Source organism: Pomacea canaliculata, linkage group LG6 (assembly GCF_003073045.1).
Source record: "Pomacea canaliculata isolate SZHN2017 linkage group LG6, ASM307304v1, whole genome shotgun sequence".
Lineage (NCBI taxonomy): Eukaryota > Metazoa > Mollusca > Gastropoda > Architaenioglossa > Ampullariidae > Pomacea > Pomacea canaliculata.
This window is the reverse complement of record NC_037595.1, coordinates 20,961,294-20,986,292: the sequence shown is the minus strand read 5'-3', so window position 1 is coordinate 20,986,292 and position 24,999 is coordinate 20,961,294. Positions and strand designations below refer to the sequence as shown.

Genomic DNA, 24,999 nt, shown 5'->3' with positions numbered 1-24,999 from the left:
ATGGCATATAAAAACACCACTGTTTCCTTTGAGGACAATGTGGTTCTCCAACCAAGAGATGACCCCATCAACATCTTGAGCATAGAAGCATCTAGGACGATAGACAAGTTCATCCTGGCTTTCCAGCCTTGTGTGGTGGTCATCGGCCTGTCCACCAACGTGGTCAACATTGTGGTGTTCTGTCGCCAGGGACTACGGGACCGGATGAACCTCTGCCTCTTCTGTCTGTCGCTTGCAGACTTGTGTTACTTGGTAACCATACTCTTCGTCCTCACTGTCAGCTCCATCATCACACAGGTCGATCAGAACGTTGGTGCGGTTTACAGTGTCAAGTCGATGACATATGGTCTGGGTTTTATTTTCGGCACAGCGGCGCTGTCTCGCTTGATCTCCATGGTGATCGCCGTCGAACGATGTCTGTGCGTTGTGTTTCCGTTACAAGCCACGTCCCTCGTTAAGACCCGCACTATGGCCAGTATTTTAGCCGCCATCTTTGTGTTTGTATTATTGTATTATTCTACCATATCAGTGTGTTATGACGTTGCATGCATTACTATCAATGTGACTGGTCAGGTAAGTTGTTTGACCACAATCTCTTCATTATGCAGAAGTAATTATTTAATACGGATGGTTATATATAATATTATTCCCAGACTTGTAATCCCTGTAGGAACTTTTGTAATAGTCGTAGTCGCTACCTGTATCACAGTAGTCCGGCTGAGAGCCGCCATGTCTTGGCGCCAACAGACCAGCTCCAGCAGTGGTGATGCTCAAAGCCAGCAGATGGCGCTGACCAAAATGCTCGTGGTCATCTCCTGCATCGATATCACGTGCTCAACGCCATCTGTCGTCCAAGCATTCTTAGAGATCTACCGCTCTGACTTTTTAACAGGCGGGCCGTTGTACAATCTGTTGAGAACAACAGGAAGTCTGAGCACAGTGTTTGTATGCATCAACAGTTCCGTCAACTTCTTTGTTTATATCACACGTTCTACTCGCTACCGACTCCAGCTGCAGATGTTGTGTTGCTCCAGACTATTCTTAGCTAAAGTGAAACAATTTAATGTTATAAAGCGAACAGAAAGAACCTCGGTGACAAGAAATTCAGCGTCCCTTCCACACAGTTTGAGCAATTTTGATTGATTGAAATTTATTGGAACGTGGAAAATGATTGGTTACATTTAAAAGTATAAAATGAGATAAAGAAACCTTTGTGAACATTGCTGAGTGCAGCAGCCGAACTCGAACTTCGATTCGTCTTTAAAGTTAAAATTTACAGCTAAGATACTAATAACTAACAAATGAACGCAACCAAAAATAAACAAAAAAAGTCTTTGTAAGTCACATATAAGTTATCGTAAACCCTTCTTCTGAAGATCTGTTCTAGTTATCTGCTCTCCAAATTTTATAAAAGTGTCTTTTAATATACATTGGAGGAACGGAAAGAAAGGAAACCAAAGAAACTAGAAAGGGAACATGGGTGAACGGAATGTTGCTGACTCTCAGGTTCGTTCGGGGATTATTTCGAGGTGTGGAAAGTTCATGTTCAGATCATCGTCTGCAGTTTAGGATCGGTAAAACTTTCTCCACATTACCATACAGTAAAACTTCGACATTGAGAGAAACCAACGTACCACGAGCACTTCAATAGTATATATATATATAGAGAATAAAGCATTGTTTTGCTACCCGCAGTTTTTTCAGGAACAAATACATTTGCCAAGAGAGTGTCGTTACTCCTTTGTCATCAGCCTGTTCAGGCCAAATTGCAGACAGAGGAAGAAGGGGGACATTTGTGTTCCTGTGATCTTTTACGGGTGACCAGAAGTCAGTTGAATATTGCTCATACAGCAGCCTCGTTTCTACTTCTTTCTAACCTTACGTGCTTCCCTCTACTTCGGAAATAATGTTGTTGTTGTTGTTGTTGTTATTATTATTATTATTATTATTATTATTATTATTATTATTATTATTATTATTATTATTATTATTATTATTATTATTATTATTATTATTATTATATGGGTATTCAAACCATTTTATTGGTTAGGGAAAAAATGAGACATTCACAGGCTATTTATTGTTTATCGCAAGTAATAATTTTTAGTAGGACAGGTTGCCTTATGTCTATTATTAACATTTTCTCTCTCAACAAACGTGCGCAGAGAACAAAATTCATGCATGTACATAGTGTACGATGTGTTCACAATACAGAGTCTGGACTACAAGCCACTGCTCTGCAAGGCAAGACAACAAATAGACTTTATCCTCTCATAGATAGTAAGAATGAGAGTTTTGTTAATGTATGCAGGAGAGGTGGTGTCTATGCATATTGACATAGTTCTTCATTCTTATTTTCGTTATGCATTTTAATTTTAAGTTTTTAATTTTCTAAGTTAATCTAATGCTAGCCACAGACTATAGTGCCTTTATAGATATGTGGACATACTGATGTCATTGCAAGAGGACAGTTAGTGCTATGTTTATTTTTTTGGGTTGATATTTATTAGTTTATCCAACACTTGAATGTTTTTAATAATAAATATTCTTATCCTCATTGGGGTTTTTTATTCGTGCTCATCATTGCCCTGTGACCACCGTGATGTATTTAATGCAAGTACCTGGTATCCACGAAGTTAGAGACGGCAAATGCTTGGCAACCATTGTAACAGCTGTAAGAGCAATACCCAGACATCAAAGAAACATTAACAGGTCTGTTACCAAGTGCGGACCGCTCAAATCACTCACAGTTTGTATCCTTACACGTCGACACTGATTTCTGACAATGAAAAAAACCCAAATCACTAGAGCAAGGAATCTGAGACAAATTTAGTGACTATTTATAGTTCTGACCAGTTTTAACGTAGAGGACAGAACAATAAAAACAAAGTATGACTGACTGGCATGTTCAATAAACCTCTTTGAACGCTGATAAAAGATACTACATTTTAATACTGTTTGGACGATGAATACTAACTTCATCCACATATCTCCAATACTCAATTGTATTACTTTATTTACTTCCCTGCCACGAAGACTACCTGACTGTCTGACTGTCTGACTGGCTGACTGGCTTGCTCATTCTTTCGTTCACTTACTCGCTCTGTAAAGCCAAAATAAGCATCGCTTTTGTCACTGGTTACTACAAAGTCTTTCGTAGTTACCCTAAAAGATTAAAAGAGTCCAATGAAATAATAAAAAAATGTGCACGATTGTCCTTTGATAAGAGCCACACCCTTTCTTTACACTCTGCTTCAGTGACAACTTATTGAGCTGTCGTTAATAAACAAGTATTTCGTATTTTCATATTTACTACGGACATGTTTGCATAAAATATTAGTCTTCACTTCAGATGTGAAATTACAAAAGACTGGAATGCGTTTATACCACCAGCAATTTTCAAGGAAAGAGTGAAAAATATTGATGAGTAAATTTTGTAATAATGTTTCTGGCGTTTTGAAGTGTTATAAATATATGTTTAAAATGTATTTGCTGTTGGAAAAGAGAATATTAAATCCACGGTGGTTTTACTCTGTCCTTCACAAGGAAAAGAGTAAAGTTTTATTACTGTATGTTGATTTATCATTAATTAAAAACTCATATAAGGTTATTGTCTTGTATGTTGCTTCATTTCACCTGGGTTTTTTTCCAGACATTTACAGCTTTTTATAACAATGAGAAATGGAAACAAATATTTAGAAAATGTGAGAAAGATTTAACAATAACGTATGAAGTATATTATTATATCTATTTTAAAAAGCCATTGACGTAGCATCCTGTATATAAATATATACACACATATTAAAAGTTCTTGCACCGACATTTAATCATTTCCCATTTTTCAGTCACGTAGTACAGGTAGAGGTGATCCTGATATAGCCAAGTTCCATCGTATCTGGAATAATGAACAATCACAGAAATATTGTGTGTGGTTGAGACCCGGGTCTTCCCCAGACATTGGTTGTTGACGAGACAGAAAATATGGCATCTCAAAATATCACTGTTTATTTTCAAGACAAAGTGATCTTTCAACCAAGAGATGACCCCATCAACATCTTGAGCATAGAAGCATCTCGGACGATAGACAAGTTCATTCTGGTTTTCCAGCCTTGTGTGGTGGTCATCGGCCTGTCAACAAATGTATTCAACATTGTGGTGTTCTGTCGCCAGGGACTACGGGACCGGATGAACCTCTGCCTCTTCTGTCTGTCGCTCGCAGACTTGTGTTACCTGGTAACCATATTTCTCCTCCTCACTGTCAGCTCCATCATCACACAGGTCGATCCGATTGTTGGTGCGGTTTACAGTGTCAAGTCGATGACATATGGTTTGGGTTTTATTTTCGGCACAGCGGCGCTGTCTCGCTTATTCTCCATGGTGATCGCCGTCGAGCGATGTCTGTGCGTTGTGTTTCCGTTACAAGCCACGTCCCTCGTTAAGACCCGAACTATGGCCGGTATTTTAGCCGCCATCTTTGTTGTTGTGTTTTTGTATTTTTCTACCATGGCATTGTGTCAGGAGATTAGGTGTTTTAGGAACAATGTGACTGGCCAGGAAAGCTGTGTGAGCATGGTCTCTTCATTGTATAGACAGAATTATTTCATGCTAAAGGTTATTTATAGCATTATTCCCAGAGTTGTCATCCCTGTAGGAACATTTTTAATAATCGTAGTCTCTACGTGTATCACTGTAGTCCGGCTGAAAGCCGCCATGTCTTGGCGCCAACAGACCAGCTCCAGCAGTAGTGATGCTCAAGGCCAGCAGATGGCGCTGACCAAAATGCTCGTGGTCATCTCGTGTATCGACATCACGTGCTCAACACCTTCTCTCCTCCAAGTGATTATGGAGATCTACCGCTCTGACTTTTTGTCAGGTGGACCTTTGTACAATCTGTTGAGAACGACAGGAAGTCTGAGCACAGTGTTTGTATGCATCAACAGTTCCGTCAACTTCTTTGTTTACATCACACGTTCTACTCGCTACCGACTCGAGCTGCAGATGCTGTGTTGCTCCAGACTATCTTTAATTAAAGTGAAACAATTAAAGGGCATAACGTCGACAGGCAGAACCTCGGTGACATAAGAAACACAACATCTCTAATCCACAGAGCAATTTTGATTGTTTTTTTTTTTAGAAACTGGATAATTAGTTATGTTCAAAAGAAGACAATGAGACAAAGAATTTTTCTGAACATTTCTGGGAGCAGCATTACTTAGTCTTGAAATACAAATTTGGCAACTAACATACTAAAATGCATTGGAGAATATGAGATTTGCGCTTTGATAAAACAACTGATTGATAAATAGGGAGTAAACTGTAGTGTGCAGGATTTTTGCTTCAAATTTCAGAGTAAAATGTCTCCGGTTTGAGGGTCTCCCTGCAACACAGCCGTCAAAATGTTTTCCAAACAAAGTTTTGCTCCTAGCCTGTTTTAGTCATGTACAAACAAACTATCACAGCTGCTGACAACTGAAACCTGACACCAATCAACCGTTTTTTTTTTCTAGTCAGTCATTTTGCCGAAATAGAATTCTATAACTAAACCTTACCAAAGACTTTAACCGTACCCCAAGCCCTAATCCTAAACTCTTCATACCGAGAAAAAAATTAAAAATCAAACTGTGAATAAAAAAGGTAACCGATAAAAACCACGAACAAACAGCTTTCATAATCCAACTATTCACCTTATTCACTACGCTACGACAGCTTCAACCACAGCGATTACTAGTTAATGTATAAAGTACTACATTTTGATATATAGACAGACTAATAATAGATGTGAGGCAGAACATCGTGGGATAATATGGTCACCTCCCAGACATCCGAGTAAATAAACTCTTTTCCAGCTACTCACGCACCCTGATACATGATTTTTAGCAAAGAATCGGGGTAACCGTGTTCTACTTTTACTGATTTTCAGATTTTCAAGCGCTACCTAAGACTAACTTGTCGATTTATTAAGGTTAATCAAAATTATCTTTCAGCATTCGGCTACACATGTGAAAGGAAGAATAGCCGAAGAAACATAGGTAAGGAAAAAATATATGATTGTAAAACCTAGAAAATAACTCTAAGCTTTATTAATTAAGTAATTAAATCTCGTGTTTATTCATCAACTCGTTGGTTTGTTTATCATATCATGTTTATTGAGTATGTTACTTAGGTTTATACATTGACTTTCAGGTTTATTTATTTAGAACTCAGATGTTTTATCTGTTTATTATTAAATGACTCAGGTTAATTGACTGGATAACCTAGGAAGGAACTTGAAAGGTAATTTCGAGGTGTTGTAAGCTTAAATTTGGATCATTCTGCACGGCCAGGGGACAAGAAGAATTCCAGAAAACAATATGATTATCAGGCTACTGTTGGTTTTGTGGGAGGCTGGCAATGTATACAGTAGTAATTTCTAAATTTATACCGTGTTGCTCACAATAAGGTTTTCTTGCCGTATTGCTTTCCTGTTCAGTCTCCGTTTAAAAAATAATTTTACCTAGCAAGGTTTGTGATTTCATCAAGTAACTTACTCTGTTGCATCGCTAACCATCATTTCTCTCTGCTAAAAGTAACAGAAACAGAAATTGTTACAGAGATGTAACTTAGAGGGAACCTGTCTTTCACTTTTATTCAACTTGCTCATTCGTTCTCACGACTACGCCCTTTATTTCCGGCGAATGGTAAAGACATTACAGTGATTCACTGATCATCGAGTGACAGAGTCAACTGTTAAAACATCAAAAGAAAGAATCTTTGAACAACCGCTATAACGATTACACGTATTCACAAGTCGTTCTGATATCATCGAGTTAACATGTTGCGTTAAAGAGTTCAGAATGAGATGTACAAGATTTAGTACCTTTGAAGAATAATTTCGATGCAATAATCTAAAATCTGAGTTTTAAATACAAACTGGCAGGTGATTAATAAAAATTATCGGAGAAATCTTGGCATGAACACGCATCTTCAGGGCGATGTAGAGATGGTCAGAGCATCTTACCGAAAAACTCTTTCTGTTGTCAAACAGATAAATACGGTGAGTATCACTTACTTATGTGGTAAACAGCTAAACAGCATGAAAATGATATTTTGTGTAAATACCACAAAACCCGTAATAAAACAGATAAAACACAATATTAACATTTGAAAAAAACCAAAGAAAGTTAAGAAATCGCCTATGTCATTGTAAACTCTACCTCGATTGGTCTGTTCTAGTCATCTTCCCACCAGATTTTATTACAAGTATCTTTTATTAATATGCATTTCAGGGATATATTAATAAGAAAAGAAAAAAAAAAAGCAACGAAATATTCAGGAAACATGGGTGAGTGGAACGTCTGCTGACTCACATTCGTTCGGAGATTATTTCGAGTTGTTGAAAGCTCATGGCCAGATCATCGTCTGCAGTCGAGGACCAATAAGACTTACTAGTTCAGGAAGGGACAACAATACGAACATCAGACATCTTGATGGGTGGGGACATGGCAACACTCAAGGTAAATCACCAATATGACATTTCAAATATCTGGCTAACTCACTGCCATAATGTGTAATTCATATTATATTTATTTTCTATCTACTTTTTATCAAGTCACAGTCAATTCGATCGTTTATAGATTCGATCACTTGACGATTCTACCACTGAACGAGTCACATTGTCCATCAATAGAAGTCGCGACAACTTTATCGTTATCTCGTTATTACTGGTTATCTGCGCTACCCCTTTCTCTCTTTCTCTTCCTTCCCTCTCATTGTGTGTGCATGCAGACAAAGTAAAATAAAACCCTTCATTCCTCCACTCCCTAAAACAAAAAACCTGCATGTTGTGAAGGTCATGAGTGAATGCTGGCGCTGCTGTGTATGCGTGTGTGTATGCGGACATACCAGAAGGTACTTAAGTAGGAAACCAATTTGAGTTCTTTTTTTTTATTTGAAAATGAAATCACTTAAATATTCAAAAGTGATTTTGTGACTACCAATGCTTGTCTTTGAGGTCGAGTTGTCTTGACTGATCGGCTCGTGTGTTGTCGACCAGCACGGTCCCGATGTGGTCCTCCTTCTTAGTCATGTGAAGCTTTTGACTTTTAGCAATTCACATATTGAATCTGGAACTCAAGAGATCTGGAATTGTTACTCTTCCAGCGAACCGCCCTTGTATCTGTAGTCCACAGAGCAGATAGAGGTCCGTGGCGCAACGGTTAGCGCCAGTCACCAATAGCGAAGGTTGGCTGCCCAGAGTTCATTTCTCGTCTCGGGCACGCTGCTCTTTCTCTGCACGTGGCATCTGTTTACAGGGCTGGCTGCTTGCCGTAATATAGCCTCAGTTGCTGGCACGGCGTTAAACACCAATCCCCTCCCCCCTCCACAGAGCAGACGACAGTGTAACATTATTCCCGAATGATTGTATCCGCGTTACATGATGATTGGCTGCTGGGATGTAGTATACATATAGGATGAAAATAACACATGACTGGTATTTAGAATTGAGTATATTTCTTTACTTGCATGGGACATTGTTGATGACTAAACTTCGTCGACAACAAGATCAATTTTCAAATGATCTTTATTGTTAGATATCATTACTTTATGGTCTTACACTATTGCTGTTTACTACCATAGAGTATACTTGGAGATCGAGAGAAACCAGAGAATACTTCAACAAAATGTAATAACAATGAAATTAAGCATCTCATTGTTATTTGTATTTATAAAACGATGATAATTTAAATTACATAGGGCAAAAAAGTGTGGTTACTTAATTCTCATCAGGCTGCACACTGTGCAAAACAGAGTTCAAAAGTCAAATTGCAATGCACACAGGGCAAACAGGTGGACGTTTGTGTTCGTGCCGTGTTTACGGGTATCCAGGAGTAAAACATTAATCACGACAGCCTCGTTTTCACTCCTTCCCCACCTCACGTGGTTCCCACGACTTTAGAAACGTAGACTGTGGGGATCAGTTAGCTGAAAACTTTTATAACCCTATGAATAAAAGTACTTATCAATTATTATAATGTATAATGATATTATTATAATATATCATCATTGCAATAATAAATTATCATTACTATTATCACGTTCACCTAACAGTGTTTGCTATGAGACGGGTATTTAAGCTTTATCGTCGGGTTACGTAAATAATGAGACAATTACGAACAATTAATTATTTTATTATTTATCAGTGGTGGAGGACAAGTCCCTATAGCTTCAGCAACTCCACTTACTTCCATAAATGTTTTTCTCTCTCGGAGAACAAAATTCAGTTTTGTACACAGTGAACAATGTTTTTACCATGCAGAGGGTGGACAGAAGCCCCTGTTCTTTGCGCCAAGAAAACAAACTTTTTCCAGTCACAGATTGTAACAATGGGAGCTTTATCAATGTGGACAGGAGGGGTAGATGTCTTTGCCTATTACTTAACTCTTCATCCTTATTTTCACACTGCATTTAAATGTTCTTAGGTAATCTTAGGCAACAGACTAGTACCATCATATATGTGTCATCACTATGACATTGTAAGACGACAATTAGTGCTGTGTTTATTTCTGTATGTCTATATTTGTTAATAAATCCAACACGTGAATGTTTTGATTATAATAAATATTCTTATTGTTTTTTTTTTTGTTTTTGTTCCTGATTGCCCTGTAAACACCGTGATGTGTCTCGTGCAATAAGCTTCCTGTTGGCTGGTACATATTATTATTATTATTATTATTATTATTATTATATTATTATTATTATTATTATTATTATTATTATTATTATTATTATTATTATTATTATTATTATTATTATTGATAACATCACAGCGGAGGTGAGCTAACACGGTGACAGTAGTGATTTTTGAACTATTAAGGACTGACGAGTACGATACATTTCTTTAAAGACTTAGATACAACACGTCTATTGCTGTTTTACTACAAACACTAGCTACATCCTATTTCCAATATTCAATTGTATTACTTGATTTTACTTCCCTTCTACGTAGACTGCCTGAATGCTGAGCTGGCTGGCTGGCTGGCTGTCTTGGGGGCTCACTCACTCGCTCGCTCAGTAAAGACAAAACAAACATCACTACTGTCACTGGTTTCTATAAAGGCTTTCAAAGTTACCACACACACACACAAAAGTCATAAAGTCTATAAAAATAAGAAAAAAGTGTGCACGATTGTCCTCTGATTATTAGGATTAAAGCCAATCACTTTTTCACATTCTGCCTAACAACCTATCGAGCTGTCGTATAATACAATAGTTGGTATTTTCATATTTGCTGCGGAATGTTTGGATAGAATATTAGTTAACATTTCTGACATGCAATTACAGAAGACTGGGGTGCCACCAGCAATTTTTATGGAAATAATGTGCAAAATGCTGTGTGAATAAGCACACTTAATGAGTAAATTTTGCAATAATTCCTCTAGAGTTTTAATGTATCGTAAATGTTTGTTGAAAACGTATTCTCTGTTTGAAAAGAAGATATTAAATTCACAACTGTCCTACTCTGTCACTAACAAGGAAAAGAAAAAATATATGTTGACTTATTATTAACTAAAAAATAATATAAAGGTTATTATCTCGTATGTTGATTCAATTTACCTGGGTTTTCTTTCAGGAGTTTATAGAATTTTAGATAGTGGGAAATAAAAAAAACCTTTTGAAACCGTGGAAAAGACTTGATAATCACTTTAAGGTGTGTCATCACATCTTTAAACAAACCATTAAACCTCATCTTATATATATGTACACACACACGCACACATTAAAAGTTCTTGCAACGACGTTCAATCACTTGCACTTTTTCAATATGATATGGCCAAGATACAGAGTATAAAGAATGATGAAGAATCACTAAAATGTTTGAATGAGATCAGGCTCTTCACGACATTGTGCGGTTCAGTTAACAAAAGGATACATTTTTAGCTAAACCTATAAATGTGCGGACCCAATACAGTGAAAAATGGAACAGTGGCTTTTGTATATTATAGTCAGAAACTAAATAAATATAGCATCTTATTAGCAGGCCTTCGAGGACTAATCAGCAATCGCCATTAAGTGCTTAATCTCCATCTTTCCTTGCTCTTATATGTGTAATGACTTTTGACATTTCTAGACTGGAACTCTGCCGTTACAGCGGATGTAAACATCTAAGGATTCAGAGTTCAGGCTTACGACTGTAACCCAAAATGAATTCTTAAATTTCAGTAAAATTTTGGATGACATTTTGACAATGTTATTGTGGAAGACTTGAAACTGGTCACAGCTCTTTTTATAGTCAACACAGTCAAAGTCTTATAACTTCTACAAACAGAAAAGAGACAGGACAGGAAATATGGCGTCTCCGAACACCACTGTTTACTTTGAGGACAGTGTGATTCTCCAGCCTAGAGATGACCCCATCAACATCTTGAGCATAGAAGCTTCAATAACAATAGACAAGTTCATCCTGGCTTTCCAGCCTTGTGTGGTGGTCATCGGCCTGTCAACCAACGTGGTCAACATTGTGGTGTTCTGTCGCCAGGGACTACGGGACCGGATGAACCTCTGCCTCTTCTGTCTGTCGCTCGCAGACTTGTGTTACCTGGTAACCATATTTCTCTTCCTCACTGTCAGCTCCATCATAACACAGGTCGATCCGAATATTGCTGTGCTTTACAGTGTCATGTCAAGAACGTATGGTCTGGGTTATGTGTTTGGCACTGCGGCGCTGTCTCGCTTGATCTCCATGGTGATCGCAGTCGAGCGATGTCTGTGCGTTGTGTTTCCTTTACAAGCCACGTCCCTCGTTAGGACCCGCACTATGGCCGGCCTCTTTGCCTCCCTCTTTGTTTTTCTGTTATTCTGTCCTTCTACCGTGCCCTTGTTTAAAGAGATTAGATGCTTTACAGACAATATCACCGGCCAGGTAAGTTGTTTAACCACCATACTTTCGTCATACCGACAGAATTATTTGCTATTGAAAGTTATTTACAGCGTTGTTCCCAGAGTTGTCATCCCTGTAGGCACTTTTCTAATTATCGTAGTCGCTACGTGTATCACGGTAGTCCGGCTGAGAGCCGCCATGTCTTGGCGCCAGAAGACGAGCTCCAGCAGTAGTGATGCTCAAGGCCAGCAGATGGCGCTGACCAAAATGCTCGTGGTCATCTCGTGCATCGACATCACGTGCTCAACGCCATCTGTCATCCAAGCGATTTTAGAGACGTGTCGCTCCGAATTCGTGACAGGCGGACCTTTGTACAATCTGTTGAGAACAACAGGAAGTCTGAGCACAGTGTTTGTATGCATCAACAGTTCCGTCAACTTCTTTGTTTACATCACACGTTCTACTCGCTACCGACTCGAGCTGCAGATGTGCTGCCAAAGAGTTTCTTTACCGAATAAAAAGCTTTGTTCCTTCGTAGCACGCTCCCAGCATATTTCTGTTTACTAAAGGGAAAAGCAATAGATATAAACAAATAAAACAAGAAACTTTAATATATGAAACCTAAGAAATCACCTATAAGTTATCATAAACCCTATTTCTGATAGTCTGTTCAAGAAACGTGGCAGAGAACACGGGTGTAGAAAGTCTACTGACTCTTTGGTTTTTTTAGGAGATTATTTCGAGGATCAAGCTTATCTCCAGATCATTGTCTGCAGTCTAGGATTGACAAGACTTTCTAGCTCAGTAAAGGAAAAAGAAAAATATGAAACTTGCCGATTCGACCACGGCACGAGTAGATTTGTTCCCCGCTAGAAAGTCGATTCGACCACATCTGTCCTCCAGGCAGCCTCTCAGCTGTTTAAAAGTTTGGAACGGTAAGACAATAGTCCTTTTATTTAAAACTGGGGAGTAAGATAGCCTGGAAAGTTAAAAAGAGGTATCAATAATTAGTACAGAAAGTAAAGTGTTTGCATATATTCTGAGCTCCAGATTGCCAAAGAGGGCAGATGAAAAAAGTAAGATAGCTGAGGAGCATAGTGGTTCCACTACAGATAATATTTTTATGCTGTATGATAATGAACAAAGATATTTACTGAAAAGTTTAAAAAGGCGTTCGAAATGGTTAATAGAAACAAACTTTGGAGTGTTCTACGTTACCTAGGAGTTAGATGCAAGATGCCCACCATTTTGCAAAGTGTGTACCAAAAGATCAAAGCCTGTGTAAGGCACAAAGACAGATTCACTGTCCAACTGGAGTAAGGCAGGGTGGTTTTTGTCGCTATTCTCTTTACTTTTATTTTATAAATCAGTTAGCATTAGACGTGTCACAGAACGGAATTCATGGCATCCAAACTGTTTCAAATATAGCATGGGTCCTTTTACTGATCTTCGCGATAGATGTTGTATTTGCATCATATTCTCTCACTGGCCTCAAAAACAACTTACTATTAAAAAAAAGAATATGCTGATGGTTTCGGAAGGACTGTGAACCTCAGCAAAACCAAAGTCATAAAGGAGGGATTTCTAACATAAAGGGAGTCATGGTATTACGGGTGTCTAGGTCTCTGTTTCACAACTAAACTGTCCCTCTCCCATGTTGGCGGGGCTCTTGCCGCTGAGGTCAAACTCAGAACCTGACAGCTATTAAAATTTTTGTGGAAAATAGGAGATATATCAAGATACGTAGTTTTAAAATGTTCAATTCTCATGTTGTACCGTTACTTACTTATGAGTCGGAAAGCTGGGGTTTTCAAAAGACTGAAAAAGATACATGCTCAGCTGCAAACTTTTTTAAATGTGGGTCTTCAAACACTAAACAGAATGATCTATGGCGATCTGAGACGCTGTTCATTACAAACATAAGTTTTGTGAATTAAGTACCGGTTCGTCTTATTTATACGGATACTTCCAAGAAAAACTTACATGTTAGAGCAAAAAACTACAAGCAACTAAAGAAGATATACTGATGCAGTATCAGAAACCTGGCTGAAGTATCTTTCTAAAGATCGACTTCATTCCAATTTGGATTGGATTTCTTTCCTGACAACTGTAGTATGGTTAGTGATGAACATGGCGAACGTTTTCATCAAGATATCGCAAAAATTGGAAAAAAAAGATAGGGAAAATTTCCCCCATCATGCTGCTGACTACAGCTGGACACTCCACAGAGATGCTCCTGAACAGCTGCACAAGAGACATGCAAAGAAATCTCATAAGTAGTCCATGACATGAGTTTTTACAGGTATTAACCAAAAGTCAATGACTATTAGCATGTATTTCGTGATGTACACAATAATTATTGCAGGTTACAAAGAAGTAGAGACAATTTTGCATTTTGATTGTCGTATTCATTTTGAGCACATTGATAAGTTGATAAGAAATTACTAATTTTATTTCAGTAACATGCCTTTTGTAAAAATGTGTTGTCCAGTGTATTTGAATCAAGTATTAAAAACAGAATAACACGTGAACATTAATATAGATATTATATTAATCTAATGTTATGGAATAAAATGCAATGTTAGTATGTAAAATGTAATGTTCTTAAAATATTGTTGATATTGTCTTATGTTTAATTTTTCCCTTGAAATAAACTAAAGGGTTTTCTCAATAAAGAAGAAGTAACTGTCACATGCATGTATGTAGTTACTTTCAGACGGGAAAACACTCCAACAAAAATCTGAGTTATATAAATATAATATTGAAAATTACTCAACATATAAAATGGTTAATTTATTTTACAGATTAACATTAAGACACATTAAAAAAACAATGGGCCCATTAAAGATTACAATCAGTCCTGGAGTTCTTTGTAAAGGCTTCACCGTCATGTCTGAAACCCCAACATGTAAAGAACACAATAGTTTTTTTTTAACCGGTTGCTGTTCTTCTCAAAACCAGCAAGATCCGGCGCACGAACATGCGAAGACCCCCAGATAAAAGAAAGAAAAGAATCTGGACAGAAAAATACATAAAACACTCAGAAAGATTCAAAACAGAATTTATCAAACTTATCTTACTTGTTTTTAAGGGAATAGTTTTCACCTACAACCAAAGACAAAGAGGGCGTCCTGAAACGCTCGCACCCACGTACATTCATTTATTCCTTTTCATCCGTAACTGATACCGGAAGTAGTAGTCGAAGGGAAGACACGATGGAAAATATCAGAGGTGAGCAAGCAGAGACACTTGGAGCCCTACCAGACAGAAGACTAGGCTGCGTACGAAGTCGTCCGCCTTTTGATTCATGTAGAAGACCCAGAGGAAATTCCTCAAGCATTTTATTTCGAAACCTGGGATACGTCTTTCGGAATCTGTGAGCACAACCATAGAATTGCAAAGCCTGAATTTGGTTTGGAAGATAACACCTCTGCTGTCGTAAATTTTGTTTAGTCTGACCATCGACCATGATTCTTTGCGCGTTGGCACACTCACGCATATACGCAAATCACGAGCCATCCACCCACTTTTTCTATTTCCCGTTCCCTTCCCATCCAAATGATTTTGTGACTCTCCCTCTACTTCTCATTAAAGCCACCAAAAAATATTGCTACAGTCACTGGTTACAACGAAGTCTTTCGTCGTTACTCTGAAAAATAATCCAATTGAAAGAAACTTTCAATAAAATGAGGAGGAAAAAAGCGCACGACTGTCTTCTTATTACTAAGACGAAGCTACACCCTGTCTTCACATCCTATCGAGCTATTGAAAAATCAACGAGTATTTCGTATTTTTATTTTTGCTTCAGGCTTGTTAACATAAAATGTTGGTGTACATTTCTGACAATTAGTTCCAGGAAAAGATGTATGTACGTGTGAGTGTGTGTGTGTGTAAACGCTCATAATGATAAGTAAATTAGTCATGTGTTCCTCTGAACTTTAAGATGTAAAAACTTATGTGTTAGTAAAAAAGAATATATTAAATCTAGATTTATTCTACTCTGTTCTTATCAAGGGAAAAAGATCAATGTTTAAACACTGCATGCTGACATTTTTTCACTAACAAAAAAGGTTATTATCCAGAGTGTAATTAAATTTTACCTGATTTTTCATTCCTGTGTTTAAAGATGTTTTTAAACATTATGAATAAAAAAAATCGTGAAAAAAAAAGACTTTATATTAATGTACAGGGTGTGTCATCATATCTATTAAAAAATCTATTGTCACAAAATTATATATATATAAGTTCTTGCATATCCATTTGATCATTTGGTCTTGTTACTATGTAGTATAGGTAGGAGTGATCCTAATATAACCAAGACAGCGCATTAAAAATGATAAACAAACACGAAACTATTGTGTATGAATGAGATCAGGTGCTTCAATCAACAGAGGGATAAGTATTCACAGACCCGAAAAGAAAGTCCAGTCGTTGGTATGTTACTGTAATGTTTTTGACATGTCCAGACTGAAAATATAACAACCTGAGAAGACAGAGGATACACAGTTTAGGGTCACGACTGTCAGAAACCCAGAATACACTCTATTAGTTCAGTAAAATTGTAGATGGCTTTTTATATTATGTTCTTTGGGGAGAATTCGGAGCTGGTCTTATAATGAACACAGTCAAAGCCTCCTCACCTCTTCAAACAGAAAGAAACAAGATAGGTAATATGACATTTCCAAACACCACTGTTTTCTTTGAGGACAGTGCCATCCTCCAGCCAGGAGACGACTCCATCAACATCTTGAGCATAGAAGCATCAAGGACGATAGACAAGTTCATTCTGGCTTTCCAGCCTTGTGTGGTGGTCATCGGCCTGTCCACTAACGTGGTCAACATTGTGGTGTTCTGTCGCCAGGGACTACGGGACCGGATGAACCTCTGCCTCTTCTGTCTGTCGCTTGCAGACTTGAGTTACCTGGTAACTATACTCCTCACTCTTACAGTCAGCTCCATCATGACACAGGTCGAATCCCGTTTCGCTGTAGAATACACTGTCAAGTCGATGACATACGGTGTGGGTTTTGTGTTCGGCACAGCGGCGCTGTCTCGCTTGATCTCCATGGTGATTGCCGTCGAGCGATGTCTGTGCGTTGTCTTTCCTTTACAAGCCACGTCCCTCGTTAAGACCCGAACTATGGCCGGTCTTTTATCCTTTCTCTTTTTAATTGTATTATTGTGTTATTCTACCGTGCCCTTGTGCAAGGAGATTAGATGCTTTACGGACAATGTCACCGGCCAGGTAAGTTGTTTGACCACGGTGTTTCCTTTATACACACAGAACTATCTGATGTGGATAGTTATTTATAGCGTTATTCCCAGAGTTGTCGTCCCTGCAGGAACTTTTTTAATCATTGTAGTCGCTACGAGTATCACAGTAGTCCGGCTGAGAGCCGCCATGTCTTGGCGCCAGCAGACCAGCTCCAGCAGTGGTGATGCTCAAGGCCAGCAGATGGCGCTGACCAAAATGCTCGTGGTCATCTCGTGCATCGACATCACGTGCTCAACGCCATCTGTCATCCAAGGGATGATCGAGAGTTACCGCCCCGACTTCCTGACAGGCAGATTGTACAACCTGTTGAAAGCAACAGGAAGTCTGAGCACGGTCTTCATATGCATCAACAGTTCCGTCAACTTCTTCGTTTATTTCGCGCGTTCTACTCGCTACCGACTCGAGCTGCGGATGTTGTGCTGCCCTAGGCTATCGTTATCGAAACTTTAAAAAGCACATTATAATTTGAAAAGAAGGAACCTCGGTGATAAAAGAGACGCAACGTTTGCCGACTACACTTAGAGCGATTATCGTTAGTTTGTATTTATTGGAATCTGGATAATGAACAATGCTGGGTGCATCAATTTTAACTCTTTAATAACAGAAGTGACAACGCAGAAACAAATGTGCATTGAATAAAAACAGTCATCTTTTATATATCTCAGCTTGATTGACGAATAAGGGATGGGGAACAGTAGTCTGCATGACTTTGGGGTTCCATTTCAGAGCAGAAGGTCTCCAGTTCGCAAGCTTGACTATATTTTTTTTTTTCACACCCTATTCAGCTACTGGCCTGCTCTAATAATGTTCGAACCACCCAAAGCAGTTGCCGACAGCCACACCCTTTCAATGCCATTCACCTTACAACTCTATGGCAGTTTCAGCCACAATAATTACCAACTAACTTTTTGAAGAAATATATTTTAATAAAATAACTCAGTATAAAACGGTTTTCGCATGCTTGGAAAAACCTCGTGGAGAGATTGAAGTCGCCTCCCGGACCTCTGATTGAAACATTTTTCTCCTCCCATCCCATTCAACCAGACTCCCATCATATGGGTGTATGACTTATTAGAGAAATATGTGTAGGAAACAACCGTTTTTATTGCAAGATGACCTGCGTATAAAACATAATCTACAGATAAAAGGGGGAAGACAGATACCAGGAACACGACAATACCTAAAAGTATGCATATCAGTGCGACTTTGTCGCTGTTGTAACCCTGATACGGATGCCTTCCGTGCAATTTCCAGGTGTCATTTCTACGGGTGGAAAGGGTGGATGCCAACTGCTTAAAACTCGAGCTGTGATCCGTTCATATCGGGCTCTGCTTGGCCATTGCAGTTGGTGATGACCATAACTTTGCTCTTGTCTGTGCTGATCTTCATTCCATCCGCACTGGCAATTGTCTGTCAGTTTTTGCTAAGGTCTTTTATATTGCCGTTCGATGTTTTTTTTTCAAAGTCTAAGTTACATATAGGCCTCCCACCGATAGAGATTGAAATGTGACGGTCGTCAAGTGTTTCTCGAGGATATTCTTCAGAAAGTTTTGAACTGTACTGCCCAGTGTTTTTATCTCACCATCAACAGCAGGCTCAAAGCGTTTTACAAAAAAATAAAGATACACAAAAATAAAAAAAATTGATTGATCGATGGATGCATGCCAAACTCTATCAAATGCCTGTTTTCAAAGTCGATGGAATTCCTGCCCAGCTTGGTAAGTGTCTGGGCCGATCTTGGCGTTCCAGTCACCGAGTACGACTAGGATGTCATTTTCCGATGCTGCTTTTATAATCCTTTACACATGATTGCAGAACTTTTCCATCACCGACTTCGTGGCTGGAAATCGAAGAGTAAACTTGGACAGTGATGAAATTGTGATGCCTGATAGAGATGTTGAGATGCTAAGAACGCGCCAAAAATTAAAAAATTAAAGACAAAATCTGTAAAGAAATAAGCATAAGCATAGAGTTTCTACGAACTATAAACACTCATGAGGAGAAACAACCGTCCCGATTACTTAAATAGTCATCGATTGACTACTTTTATCATAAAACACTGCACGGGTACCTCATCCGAGCATTCACACTCCAACTCATTGTTGCCCCTTGACAGTGCCAGGTTGATCTGTCCTCCTTTGAAATAACTAAGCTCTGGAAAGGACAGCCTCTGATGGACAATGTCCAACTGCCAACGCGCTTCACACGCAGGTGTTGTCTTTCCTACTCCAAGAATACTGAACTTTTTCTGTATACTCTTAGTTAAGAAACTTATTCAAAAACTGCTCGAAGTGTAATAAACCTTGGTCGCCTCATCAAAGGAATAACAGAGGCTGATTTAAACACCGTGGTAGTGTGTTGTTATTTGTGGCAATTAGCTGGTTCCAACGCCTTGTGGCTGACGTGTGAACTTGTTTCACAAGGATTTGCGTGGCTCCAAGTACAGCGGTCTGGTTGAAACTTCTCGTTGAATTAAAATGAAAGTAGTTGATGTACAGAGGTCGTGGTAAAAAAATGTGAAAGCTTTTATAGCGAGGTATCCCCGCCAAAGCCAGGCTCTCCGCGTATTACAAACACAAGACAGACAAAATATTGAGAGTGAAGCGACTGTGTGGATTCCGTTGGATACCAGGCTACTCTGTACTGTTTACAGGTTTCTATGGAGTGTATCCAAGGCGGATGTGAGGACCTCGACGGATTTTTAACTGGTTGTTTGAAAGTTTAAAATATATATACTAGTATCCCATGCATTTACCATAGCTCACTTGCTGAAAAGATTTTGTTTTTTACTATTTAGGCTGCCTTGACCCAAGGAATTTGAGTAGTGCTTTTGTGTGTGTTAATATTTGTCTTGGGCCCAGAAATAATATGTTTGGACAGCCAGCTGTTTGTGCTTTATGGTAAGAACACGAAAGAATCTCTCTCTCGGTACAAAATCATCAGTGCCCCTAATACATCACAACAAAATGCTGTTCATTTTTATCTGCCTGTACATGCTAGCAGCCACTCTCCTTATTTACTATACTACTGTCAGGAAAAACAAGAGATCAAAAGAAAGGAATTCTGTGAGACGGGTATTCAAAGCGAGTCATTTTTTAAATTTTATATTTATGGTGGAGATGATGATTTGCTGTAAATTCAGAAAGTCTAGTTTTATTACATCTGTTAATAACTTTTAGCTGCTTCACCAGTCTGACATGTACTGAGAGCAACACAGTGTTAGGGTTAGAATGGATTTCCGTAGCAGTGCACAATAAAATAATAGCAGGTGATGTTAGTGCGGATATTATTGTGTGGTCCTTTATTTGCTGATTATATTCCTTGAATTTGTTATCTGCAAGATGATTACCCTTTGCGCACATATATTTCGCGCATATACCACTTAAAAAAAGAAAGGAAATTGATTTTTTATTTATCTTATTTCTTTGTGTACATCCAACACAAGAATATACCATCTGTAACTTTAAAAATCCGTATTTTAACTCTTTATTTTCGTTTTAACTTGTATTTCTAGACAGCTTATATCAAACTAAACTAAATTGTTGACAGGAACATAATACATAAAAATACCTTCGCAAAATCATGTCTTTGTTTCCAGTGAATATTTCTCTATGCATTATGGAGAATGTATTGTTCTTTAAAGGATTTAAGAAACTTGGATCACAATGACAAACAGCTCTCCTCCAGAACTCCCATCTGATAACATTTATAAAATAGTCTCACCACTCCTTAAATAATAAGGAAGAAAATAAAATACTGACCTTTTCGCAACTTCTTTGTTTGGAAATCCACCCAAGATGTAAGGATGAGGTTAACAAAGCCCCACCATTTCGACTAAAGGATTGAAAAACATTTTAAACAGCGTAAAAAATCGGGTCTCCACACCTACCCACCTCTGTGGAACATTTTGTACATAATTTTACTAATTGATATTTCAACAAGCTCCTGCCTTCTCTATAATTCATACAATTCATCCTACCTCCTAGAACACACATATTTTCTATTTTAGTCACACTGAACAACAGATTTACAAACAAAAATTCAACGGAAAAGCGAACTGTTGACAGTGACAGGTAATAGACAGAAGATGCCTTCGCAAAAAAAAAAAACCAAACCAACAATAGTTTCTCTGTATCGTTCATAAAATATCTCAAGGATCAAAGAGATTCAGACATATCTTGAATTTTAAGTACGCACATTCACATATGATAAAATTAATCAAATAATTTTACAACTCCTTTGATAATATTGGAGACAATAAGATATTGGCTTTTTCTTAACAACTTTTTAATGAATTTTTATGCAAGCTGATGAAGGAATGGGGTGAGCAAAGCCCTACTATCACAACTAAGAAGCCAAAGAGCCTTTTGAACGACGACAAGGACCGCTCTCTGCCACCAGATGTTGTAATATGCAATAAGCACAATATCAGGAGAGTCCACTGTGTAATGGTATGCAAGCATCTGTGAACTTTCAAGTAACAACAGATTGGCCTGTACAGACTCAGCAATGTATAGTAACCTCATCAATACCAAACTATATTTGGTATAAACGAGATATCGAACGTGCCTTTTCCAAAATAAATAAAATTAATTAGGATTCCTGGACTACGCCTACTTGTAATTTTAAGCAAATAAAACGAAGCTGTACTTAACGAAAATAAATAAAACGTGTGAGGAAAATTTTATAAATAATCGTCTTACACATATTTCTCTCTTAATTAAAGCTTTGTTTACGACAAATAAGGAAACTTTCCGTCATTTGCCTTTGATTTTTCAGTACAGAAAATATTTTTAAACTTTGATCTAGACTTAATTATCAGGCTGACAGAACATTTGTAGACACACACACACACTCGCACACACACGCTCGTGCGCACAGTGAGAGTGTGTAAACACAACAATGAGCTGCGATTTGTAAACAGGTTAGTATTTAAAAAGCGTATTGAAGAAATCCAAGCAATTTTTACCGCTTCAAATAGTAAGAAATTTCAAATTAAATTAAAGCAAATGACAGGATTCTACTCATAAAAGAAAAAGTTAAAACATAATTCTTAACATTCTTAGTGCAAAGAGGCGTTTAGATCAGAGAAACACTATTTACAATTCTTTTCTGAGACAGGTAAAAAACACTTTGTAAAAGTGGGAAAATGTAAATTTAAGTGAGGTTCTATGCACCTTCACAGGCTATGGGGCTTAAAGGGCCAATAGATAGAAAGATCCTTTTTGAGTTACTGACGACATAAAGAGACTGAAATGTTTTACGAACCAAACATTTTTATTACAAGATGAGAAATCGAGAAAATTATGATAGAAGTATTTCTTTTTGCTATTTACAAAAAAAAAGCTTTAAGTGTAAATGGTTCACGTCCTCGATAATCAGTAGAGGTTGTATGTTTAAAAGCCTGATTTTCTGCTTACTGGTTTTAAGGATATGAACATATCTTCAAGGCTATTCGTCACACTAGATTGAACTAGCCCCCAACCCCCTCCCCGACATCCACAACCAAAAAAGAACTTGAACACAACACTCTAGTCTTTGGGATAGTATTTCTCCATCAGACAGGGACTTCGAATAACGGTTAGCATGGCGGCTCCAAATACAACCTCTGTTGACCTACGTCTTGGCGAAACAAAGTTCGCCTTTGATCCGAGGAGCGATCCCACCAACATCTTGAGTTTTGAGATGTGGATGGCGATGGACAAGTTTATTCTGGCTTTACAATCTTGTGTGGTGGTCATCGGCCTGCCCACTAACGTGGTCAACATTGTGGTGTTCTGTCGCCAGGGACTACGGGACCGGATGAACCTCTGCCTCTTCTGTCTGTCGCTCGCAGACTTGTGTTACCTGGTAACCATACTCATCGCTCATACCGTCAGTTCCATCATGACACAAGTCGAATCTCATCTAAGTGCGGAATACAGTGTCAAATCGAAAGTGTATGGTCTGGGTTTTATCTTCGGAACTTCGGTGTTGTCTCGATTGATCTCCATGGTGATAGCAGTCGAGCGATGTCTGTGCGTTGTGTTTCCGTTACAAGCCACGACCCTCATTCGGACCCGCACTATGGCCGGTATTTTAGGGGTCCTCTTTGTATTTGTGTTATTGTATTATTCTACCATGTCAGTGTGCTTTGACATTACGTGCGCTACAAACAATGTCACTAGCCAGGTAAGTTGTCTTGTCAGAGCTTCTTCCTTTTATAGACAAAACTATTTGGTATCGCAAGTTATTTATAATGTTATTCCCAAAGTTGTGGTTCCTGTAGGCATTTTCCTAACAATCGTGATCGCTACGAGTATCACAGTAGTCCGGCTAAGAGTCGCCATGTCTTGGCGCAAGATGACCAGCTCCAGCAGTAGTGATGCTCAAAGCCAGCAGATGGCGCTGACCAAAATGCTCGTGGTCATCTCGTTTATTAACATTACGTGTTCAATGCTAACTGTCATGCAAGCGCTGATGGAGAACATTCGCTCTGACTTTTTGTCAGGTGGACCTTTGTACAATCTGTTGAGAACAACAGGAAGTCTGAGCACGGTCTTCATATGCATCAACAGTTCCGTCAACTTCTTTGTTTACATCACACGTTCTACTCGCTACCGACTCGAGCTGCAGATGTTGTGCTGCTCCAGACTATCTTTAATGAAAGCGAAACAATTAAATGGTATATCGTCAACAGAAATAATCTTGGTGACATAAGCAATGCAACGTATCTAAATTACAGTTAGAGTGATTTTCATTGGTTCATATTTATTGGAACATAGATTAATGGTTATATTCAAAAGTAGACAACGAGAGAAATAATTCTTATGAACAATGTAAGGTGCAGCAACTTTAAACTCTTTGAAAATACAAAATTCGCAATTAAGAAAAAAATGTTTATTAAATAAACACCATAAGAACCGTAAATGGAAGATGACTGGTTGACAAAGTGATGGGGAACCTTATCCTTCACGATTTTTGGGTTCGATTTCCGAGAAAAAGATCTTCAGCTCGAAAGTCGCCTGGTAGTGACTATAAATTTTTCACATGAGGTATCTTTGTTTTATGTGAATGCCTCAATGGTTTCCCTCTACCATTCATTATCTAAATGAATAAAGAGATGTAGATATCTCTTGCGTTTTAAGTACTAACAAATCTTATCCAGAATTCACATATGATAAAAATTATTATATAATTTTGCAACTCTTGTGATAACATTGGAGCCAATAAGATACTGGCCTTTTCTTAACTGTCTTGTATAAATTCCTACGAGAGATCATGAAAGGATGAGGTTAACAAAGCCCTACAATCACGACAGAGGAGTCAAAAAGCCTTCTAAACGAGGCTAACGACCGTTCCCAGCCGCCAGATGTTGTAATATTTAACAAGCACAATATCACAAGAGTCCGATGTGTAGTAGTCTGCAATCAACTCTCAAATGATAACATATTTGCCTCTACAGACTCGGTAATGGAAATGAACCTCATTGATACCAAACGATATTTGGTGTAAACGATATACCGAACGTGTCTTTTCTAAGACTAACAAAATTAATCCGGATTCCTGGACTAGGCCTACTTGTAATTTTAAAATATAGTTTAACTGTGCATGCATGGAGAAACCATGTGGGAAAAATAAATTCCTCCCGGACCGCTGACTAAAAACACTCTTTCACCGCTACCTACGCACCCAGCAGATGGATACCTGACTTATCAACGAATGATATACTAACTGTTTATTACACTGTAACTGCTCTACATAAAAAATGTCAATCTACAAATAAAGCATGGAAGGCATCGATCAAGAACATGACAATACCTAACAGTATGCATACTACAGCAATTAGTAAAAACAAAACAAAAAACTTTGGCAAATGCTACCTCTA

The 24,999-nt window shown here is 38.2% G+C and overlaps 1 protein-coding gene across 1 annotated transcript in view; it reads left to right on the top strand.

The window, feature by feature from the left end:
• The window catches only part of LOC112566942, a 29,727-nt gene continuing 4,728 nt past the window's right edge, over positions 1 to 24,999 (top strand). Inside the window, exon 1 of the mRNA XM_025243371.1 lies at positions 1 to 475. Coding sequence (XP_025099156.1) covers positions 1 to 475 — 475 coding nt within the window. The remainder of the gene's footprint in view (positions 476 to 24,999) is intronic.